The sequence below is a fragment of the Arachis ipaensis genome, chromosome B08 (genome assembly GCF_000816755.2).
Source record: "Arachis ipaensis cultivar K30076 chromosome B08, Araip1.1, whole genome shotgun sequence".
NCBI classification, from domain to species: Eukaryota; Viridiplantae; Streptophyta; class Magnoliopsida; order Fabales; family Fabaceae; genus Arachis; species Arachis ipaensis.
The window spans coordinates 6,311,622-6,320,028 of record NC_029792.2 but is presented as its reverse complement, the minus strand read 5'-3'; the positions used below and the strand labels follow the sequence as shown (position 1 = coordinate 6,320,028).

General features: G+C 34.6%; 2 protein-coding genes across 5 annotated transcripts; one reads left to right on the top strand and one right to left on the bottom strand.

The window, feature by feature from the left end:
- LOC107613104 (outer envelope protein 80, chloroplastic) lies at positions 1,116–4,212 on the bottom strand. 3 transcript variants are annotated; one of them, XM_016314961.2, is made up of 11 exons: positions 3,983–4,203; positions 3,815–3,881; positions 3,693–3,728; positions 3,397–3,541; positions 3,049–3,207; positions 2,839–2,909; positions 2,671–2,749; positions 2,449–2,564; positions 2,188–2,335; positions 2,017–2,086; positions 1,116–1,670 (listed from the first exon to the last, which is right to left on the bottom strand). In XM_016314961.2, the coding sequence occupies exons 1-11, from the start codon at positions 4,014–4,016 to the stop codon at positions 1,513–1,515; spliced, it is 1,083 nt and encodes a 360-aa protein (XP_016170447.1). In that variant the 5' UTR covers positions 4,017–4,203; the 3' UTR covers positions 1,116–1,512. The 3 variants fall into 3 exon arrangements, with proteins under 3 accessions (XP_016170447.1, XP_020964389.1, XP_020964390.1); XM_021108730.1 differs by lacking the exon at positions 3,693–3,728 and having other exon boundaries at positions 3,983–4,205; XM_021108731.1 differs by lacking the exon at positions 1,116–1,670 and having other exon boundaries at positions 2,072–2,125; positions 3,983–4,212.
- LOC107613103 (probable inactive tRNA-specific adenosine deaminase-like protein 3) lies at positions 4,308–7,897 on the top strand. 2 transcript variants are annotated; one of them, XM_016314959.2, is made up of 9 exons: positions 4,308–4,567; positions 4,672–4,723; positions 4,895–4,968; positions 5,059–5,180; positions 5,648–5,730; positions 5,844–5,940; positions 6,126–6,587; positions 7,051–7,166; positions 7,496–7,897. In XM_016314959.2, the coding sequence occupies exons 1-9, from the start codon at positions 4,486–4,488 to the stop codon at positions 7,686–7,688; spliced, it is 1,281 nt and encodes a 426-aa protein (XP_016170445.1). In that variant the 5' UTR covers positions 4,308–4,485; the 3' UTR covers positions 7,689–7,897. The 2 variants fall into 2 exon arrangements, with proteins under 2 accessions (XP_016170445.1, XP_016170446.1); XM_016314960.2 differs by having other exon boundaries at positions 4,374–4,567; positions 5,059–5,158; positions 5,844–5,935; positions 7,496–7,852.

Here is an 8,407-nt window from a genome sequence, read left to right as displayed (position 1 = left end):
AATACATTTATGTATAAATATATATAGTTTAATTTATTTTTTTATGTATTTATATTTCAATATATATTTTATACTAATAACTAATAATAAGAGCTGATTTTAGTGTACACATAATATAGTTGAATTAATAATTGATGCTTAATGTTTTAATGATGTCTCATCTTGGATACTTCAGCCAATGACAGAGCTAACCCGACAACTTTGACGAGCATGTTTTATCAAATTTCTTTAGTGTTCACGTGACACTGGAATTTATTATTTATTAATTAACTATGATAAATGGGTTACAACTTAGAAATTAGATTTGACACAAAGTCAATATATCATTGTTAGTTTGTTACCATCACTTTCGGAATAATTTATTTATAAATGATTAAATTGAAGGCAGATGATTCACGTACAGGCAGCGGTACAGCAGAACCTTTCTGGTTTCGAATCTTGTTTGTTTTGTTGGAATCTCCATTTATGAATAAACAAACATTGGTAATCACAATATTATGAACTCTTTGAATTGATGAGGCACATTTTTTTTTTCTTTTAATGGGAGAGCTGAATTTTATTATCAAAGATCTAATTATTACAAGATAAAAATATTAACTCTGCAGATACGATCCTGCTTAAACAAATATTTAATTTCAGTTAATACCCTAATTTCTATTATTTTGCAGTAACTTTTGTATTTTTGTTTTGGTCATGACAGTAACTTCTGTTAAACTTCAGCTAGGTGAGATACCTTTCTTAATGGGCCAGATGTCTTGGTCTATTAAAGATTTTATAGGCCCAATAAAATCCTAATGTATTAAAGGGCCCAAAAAATATAAATAGAAGAAGTAAGTCACTGAATTTTTGTTGGTTGATAAAATGGTTATGTAACAATGTCACTACTAATCGTTTTTTTGTGTCATTTCAGATGTTGGTTATAGCCATATGATTATATGAATTACGAAAGACTATAAAACTACTACAAACTCTTTTTTTTGTTGCCACCTTAATTAACTAAAATTGTAACTAAATTACAAAATATCTACAAGATCTGAGGGTTAATTGTCTGCTTATGTGCTGAGATTCATGTATAAGAATATAATTCTATCTACCATTAGCTTGAGAGCAATTTACAGTAAATAATATGTACTCATTTATCCAAAACCAAATTAAAAAACATGCCATCAGAATTTCAACTATCATGAATTGTGTGAAAAAGAATGAAAAATATACTTCTAAGCTAGAAATATACTCCTTCAGGTTCCAAATAACTATCAACTTGGACAAAGTGGCAAATTAGTTAATAAATGAAATCTGGATATACTGTGTTCATTGAGTTTCTATTGCGCCAATTTCGTCCGAGCCGACAGTTATTTAGAACCAGAAGGAATATTATTGGAGTTCATAAAACCGATGATGCCGAGAATCGACAACAAAATATTGCAGCTTCTGTGTCTTCAACAATCCATCTTCCATAGGAAATGATGAGAAATGAGAAATGACCAGTGGAAAAAAAAGAATGTATGGATCTCATGAAGCAAGGTTGCTGAGGCCAAAATAGAGAGTTCTCTGCTGAAATGCATTTATGGCATAATCGACTTGAAAGTGGCCGAACTGTGACTTAAATCGAAGTCCATATCCCACACCAACACCAGATCCTGGTTTACCCTGTCTCATTGCTGGATTTCCTGAATTTCCAAGAGATCAATGCCATGAGAGCAAGTTCAAAATCCAGTAAGGCATCATCACAAAGAAACCAAAAACGACAAACTAAATCCAAAATGGAAACCTCTCGACAACACACGCCAAAGGAGTGTCCTGGAATAATTCTCCTGCCACATAAAAATGTATGACTTTGAGTTCACATGTCAAATTATGGATGACTTGCTTTTTTTATAGCTTGCAGTTGTTATTACATGAACCTCTTCAAGCCAATCTTTTTCTTTTTCCTCCTCCTAAATCAAATGTCGCTTTATTATGTATTATATCAACAAGCGGACAAATAGACCTATTCTCAGCAGAATGACAACTCACCCGGTACAAGATGACCAGAGCGCAAGTCTGTTCCACAGTCCATAAAAATGGCACCTTCTAACATCTTGTTCTACAGTAAAGATGACCTCAGGGGGTTTAGTTCTAGGCACTTCAATTTAACAATAAATAGCTTATAAGAGTATAAGAGTTGCTTATAAGGCTATTGCTTACCAAAGGGAGTGTTAGTTCACTATTAGCCACCAGACAAGATCTCCCAGACCCTACTGCTCCTTCACCATACCCTCGCACACTCCCAATCCCTCCAATGGAAAATGCTTGGTAAGGAGCCATGTCACCAACAATTGAACCACCTGTAAGTCTGTCAGAAGAAACGGTAAACAGGATATCCAGAATTCTTGTTGAAATTAGGACTCATAATGTAGGAAAGACATGAAATAGTAAATATACTATTAAAATGTCATAATTACCAACCTTGTTAACAAAAATGCTGGTCCAAGTTTGATTCCTTTAGAAGCAACAAATTTAAAACGATTAAAGATTAGCCACTTGGAAAGAACTGGAATGCCTTGCTCTATTTGAAGATTAAACTGAAACAGACAAGCATCTGGTCAGCCAACAAATACACAACAATATCTTTGTAATCAATCGTATATAGATAGTAAGCAAACTGCAGATAAGAATTGATTGTATTACATGGAAAAAGCTACGATCATTTGCCTTCGTATATCGAGACTCTTGCTTTAACACTACCATACTGTCATGTGTAGTACCACTGCAAGCAATGTATATCATAAGGTCAAAATCAGTCCAACAACAGGAGAAATGAAATACTAGCTACTAGAATGTAGAATCCATTATTACCTGCAAGTCAAAGGCAACCCATCATGATCTCTACTTATCGAGTGACCATCATCGTTCAATGGACGGACATGCTACAAGATGGTTTATCATAATTAGTTTCCAATTCAACATTGTCTATTACCAAAATCAAAGAGTAATGCAACCTAAGGAAACTCATGCTACTGAGCTTTAATAACATGAATGAAAGATTCACAAAAAACCTAGCTGAACCTCAAACTTTATACTGGTTGAACTGCTCCATTTCGTACTTGCAGGTTCCTTCAAGTCCAGCCCAACCGATAATCTAGACAAATTTACACCTCCACTTCCAGAGCGGGAGAAATTGTTTATAGGTATACCATGGATACCAATCTCAGGTGAAAGAGAATGCTGAAGATGCAAAGGGCGACAACAAATAAAATTTAGAATATGCTATAACAATTTTCATCTAATTCAGTAGATTTCACATATTAACTAACTTAAAAGTTCCATTTTAGAAACTAAGCTCATTTTACAGCATGGCCTTGCATCCTTTCTCATACCATAAATAAAATTAAAGTTAACCAAAGAAAGACCAACCTGTAACACAAAAGATTGTTGAGCAAGCCATTTTGGTCGTGGCCTTCTATAGGCAACTAAGATATTTGAATCATATAAACCCTTGTCCCACGAAACATCAAGCTTCTCACTCCCACCAAATAAGTTTGGGTGCTTGATGCAGAGACTAAATCATAAAAAAAAAAAAGTTAACAAAACAGATAAATAAATTGAACCACTCATTAAACAAATAAGGGATAGCCATATACTAAATCCGATGCATAACTCAAAAGTTATCATCTTTATAACACAGAAAGCATACTGAATGAAATTCTTACCTCCCAATAACCAACGAAAGAGGACTGTCAGAACTCCTATCAGGTAAAGAAAAAAAAGGTTTTCAAATAAAACCGCTTTCATAAATTGTATACAAAATTAATAATTTGATCAGAAAACAAACCTAAGGGTAGGGAGCATCAAAGAAGCGCAAAGCTTGTGAGAAAAATCAACATGAACGTCAATCTTTGCTGCAAAAACCATTCAAATGCAGAACAAAAAGAAACACTAATCAGTTAAAAGAGTAAACTTTCCAATTTAGGGCAGATGAATAATCTTTGGAAGTTCCAACCTTTGCCAGCATGGATGCTCTTCTGAGCTCCCATCGCGTTACATATGCATCAACCATTAAATTTCGCACTAAAAAATTTATGTTACCACATCAAGTTTGAACAAAAAAAGAAACGAAGAAAAAGGCAACGTTTGACGCAAGAATGCGGCGTCGTTTTGCAATTTCTGAATTTTGGGGAAGAAGAGGATTAGAGGAAGAAGAAAGAAGAAGGCGTTCTTTGCTTCCAACCTCTGTTATCCCTTTTGCTTCTCCACACTCCACCACTGAACGCCACAAGCATTGCACATGATACGCACGTGATACCCACTCAATATTAATGGGCCTCGTCAAAAATCAACTGGGCTTCAACCAAAAAAGTGAAAGCCCATGAAAGGAAAGTGGTTGTAGCCGTAGCCACAAGCAGAGTCGCGCCACGGCCACTCTCTGACTCCTCGAACCGGAGAATTCTCTGGCATCAGGGGTTACCGGAAACGAGTAGACACGTGGCAATAGGAGAGAAGAGGATGATGAACAAGCAATTTGGCACGTGCGAGATTGTGCATATTCCAGAGAAGGAACCGCATGACCTTCATAACCAACCCACTGGTGAAGTTTATCGAAACCCTATTTGATTTTTTGGTTCCCTCTCTTTTTGAAGCTCAAAGTTTGGTGCTTTGATTTTGGTGTGTGTTTTTTTTTTTCCTGTGCAGAGTTTGTTTTTGCTTCAGCTATTGACCCACAGAATGCAAACCACATTGTTAGGTTAGCACCTCTTAAAGCATACTAGCATTTTGGTTTTGGTTTGCTTGTTTGGAAGCTTAAATTTTGAATTTTGTTGCTTCTATCAATAAAAGTGTGGATTTTTTTTTATGCATGTGGAGTTGTGTGCTTTGTAAACTAACCTGTTGGGAGATGTTTGAATTTCATTGTTAGGCGTCTGAATCAAATAGCACCGTTAGAAAATCTCCGGCATGTCAAACGAATTCAGAAGAAAGTACTAGAAAGAGGTATGGTGGTATTTCATGTTTTATAATTGCTTTATTCTTCGTTATTGTGTGAAGTGAGTGGCTTGTGGTGACACTTAGAATATTTGACAGGACAAGTACAGTTATCAGTGATCTTGTGTGCAGCATCTGAAGGTGACAATCAATTGGATAGTGTGCCGCCTGCTCTCCAGGAATTGATTAGTTCCTTTCAGTTGAGTCCTTTTATCACAAAAGTGGGTGTTCTTTTATTTTTTCTCTTTTCCTAGTTAATGCTTGCTCATATTATGTTTTGATCTTTGGTTATTTGTATGATGATATCAATTTCAAAGTGTTTATGATGGTTTTTTTTTTTTTTAATCTGAGTTTTATATTCAGGTAGTAGCATTTTGTTCTCCCTTTTTTAGTATTCTATAACTTGCTAACTAAATCACGAAATGTAAAAGAAAGGGAAAATCCTCAACATTTGAAATCAATTATATGAATGAAGTTTTGGTTTTGTCGTGTTTGATAACTGCAAGCTCCAGGACCTACTTTATTTTGTGGCTATCCCATATTTTTTCAGATACACTATTAATGAAGAGATGTTTTGATTAATTGAAGATATTGTTGAGAGTTTTGGTTAGAATCCCCTGGATTCTTCATTTTTGTTCATTTTACATCAGTTAGTTTGTACAATAAACTTGGATTTAATTGTTATTAGGTCTGCAAATATGCTGCAACATCAAAAGAAGAGTGGCAAGAGCAATGTAAAATTTGGCCAACCTCATATCATCCAAGGACTTAGTAGGCTTTATATTCTTATTCTACAGTTCTTCATTTATCACAGTGTAAAATCCTTTCTTATATGAGAATAAACTGATTTCTTCTTTGTGTTTGCTTGGCATTTTGAATTGCAGTAACATTGATGGTATTACTGGGTTTAGCGACGAAAACTCAGAATGCATTTTTAAGTTTATGCAATCAGCTATGGAGTTGGCAACTTCTGATGGTGTGGTAAATATGCATTTTTTTTCCGCTGTTCATATATTTGTACTCAAGAAATAATTTACTTGCACCTGGCTGTACTGGCTTAACTTCAGTTTCTTTTCTCTGATAATTTTTACCACATAATTGGTTGAGCTATTCTTAGTAATGTCTAGCTTTTCTGTTAATACTTACCCGAAATTCAATCTGTTTAGGTAGTCAATGCTGCAGTCATAGTGGATCCTTCAGCTAAGCAAATAATTTCAAGGGCACGCGATCAGGTTTTTGCTTGGAGCCCTAACAAAGAAAACAGTAGCATCGACTCCAGTTGCAATAGAAAGTCAGAATTCTCTAGTTCTGATGTTATTTCCAATAACTTTGCAACACATGAGTCATTTCAAGTTAATGAATCAAACAAGCAACTCAAACAACCATATACAGGTGTTGCATGTTTATATCCTTGGCAATGGGCTAAGCAGCAATTGCATTCACAGAGTTCATATTATTGCCACCCTTTGCGGCATGCTGCCATGGTGGCTGTAGAATCATCGGCTGCAAGGGATAGATATCTTTTCCCCAGCGAGGAAAATAATGGAGAAAAACCTTTGGAACTGGATCACGAGAATCCTTCTTCTACTAGCTCTCCCGCAAAGAGACAGAAAACTGTTTGCACTGCTGTAAGTACACCTATATCTATGTCTGGTACTATATCTATTTAAAAACCAGATATAGCTGCCAATCTTTATGAAGTGTTAACTATTTGAAATATCCAAAACAATAAGAACATCTTTTACTTGAGCCGTAAAATTTTTTATTTTCATCACACTTGCCTTATGACCTTAATGAACTGTGGAATTTGTGGATTATGTATCATATCAAGTTTGCAATTCGTTTGGATAGGTGATATAGCACAGACACAGATTGCCATGGAGGCAGAACCATGCATTTACTTGAAACTTATATAAATTTGTCATTTGTCTATAATCTAGATCATAGCGAGGCATCTCATACCAACCTCAACATTGATAATATGAAAATATGCATTACATATGCAATGTCATTAGCTTGATCATTTTTTTTTGTCGTTTGAGCATGTTCTTTTGAAAGAAGTATTTAGGTATTGCATTATGGAATTTTCAGGTTGAGAATGATGATGATCAATTGAAAGCTCGAAGTCAGAGTTCCAATCAGCTGTTAGAACGACCTTACTTGTGCACTGGATATGACATCTATCTTGTTTGGGAACCATGCACAATGTAAGCTTATAAACAAGATCATGTTCTACCTTTGAACCACTCTGTCACTTTCTTGAGATTGTTTGAAGTTGTAGTTCTTCTTATTTGCTCAGGCATGTAATTTGTCAAATATAGATTTCCACCATTGATTGAATACATTGTTAATGAATTTCTAGAAATTCATAGAGGCTAGCACTATAGTATATTCTCCCTTTTATCTTGAATACCCTTTGCATCATAGAAATGAGAGAAACTCTAGGATTCACCTTTTGGCGAGTTTCAGTTTCTGTTGGTTGAAACACGTGTTATGGTTCGTTTTTCTGACACATTCGCTGCCACTGTAATGTCAGGTGTGCTATGGCCCTAGTCCATCAAAGAATCAGGAGGATATTCTATGCTTTCCCCAACCGGAACGCCGGCGCCCTGGGAAGTGTTCACAGATTACAAGGAGAGAAGAGTTTAAATCATCATTATGCTGTTTTCAGGGTTTTGTTACCTGAAGAAGCCCTCCATAAATGTCATACTGAAGTCCCTCAGACATAGATCATGCAATGGAATAGTGAAGACATGATTATGACCTACCTTCAAATTATCATGAAGGTTTTGATCATTGTTCTATTTGAGAATGATTTATTTGAGCTAATTACCGATCTGTTACACTCTTTGGACATTTTGGTGTAGTGTAAATTTTTGCAAATGACAGCTTAGTGTAGTGATTATACTAATTAAAACATGATTAATCATTAGACTTTTGAAATAGCTCTTGGAATTCATACAAATTATTGGTTAGAATTAACGCTTAAATTATATTTTTCATAAAAGCACTGTATAAATAATAACATTTTTTTTAAAGAAAATAAAAAATGAGCATATATACCCTCTACCAAAAAAAGTATTATTTATAAATCTCATTTCACTGTTTTTTATGGGTTTTTTAGAATTTATTTTTTTTTAAAAAAATAATATAAACAAAACAAAAGTCATATTAAACAAAATTAAAACTTCAAAATACCGTTTTTGTAACAATAACGTTTAAGATACCGTTTATGTTCTGGTTATGATGGAGAGCTGCGTCGTTTTCACTACCTATACTGTTTGATTCAGTGGTTGAGTCAGTTTTTTCTTCCCCCTCTTTGGACCAATAACAAATTAAACCTTTTAGCCTTTAGTAATGTATAAAATCCACGGAAAATAATCAAATCTTCAGTGGTATGGTTTAATGATACTGAAAATAAGATATAAAAATTAATAATATAAAAATG

What these genes read in the sequence shown, in the direction of transcription:
- LOC107613104 (XM_016314961.2), bottom strand. Translation starts at nt 4,016, where the DNA reads ATGGGAGCTCAGAAGAGCATCCATGCTGGCAAAG. An exon ending in GAGCATCCATGCTGGCAAAG is followed by an intron (nt 3,882 to 3,982) that starts GTTGGAACTTCC and finishes TGGTTTTTGCAG; the next exon opens with CAAAGATTGACGTTCATGTT. An exon ending in TTGATGCTCCCTACCCTTAG is followed by an intron (nt 3,729 to 3,814) that starts GTTTGTTTTCTG and finishes TTTACCTGATAG; the next exon opens with GAGTTCTGACAGTCCTCTTT.
- LOC107613103 (XM_016314959.2), top strand. Translation starts at nt 4,486, where the DNA reads ATGATGAACAAGCAATTTGGCACGTGCGAGATTGTGCATATTCCAGAG. An exon ending in AGAAAACTGTTTGCACTGCT is followed by an intron (nt 6,588 to 7,050) that starts GTAAGTACACCT and finishes TGGAATTTTCAG; the next exon opens with GTTGAGAATGATGATGATCA. An exon ending in GTTTGGGAACCATGCACAAT is followed by an intron (nt 7,167 to 7,495) that starts GTAAGCTTATAA and finishes CTGTAATGTCAG; the next exon opens with GTGTGCTATGGCCCTAGTCC.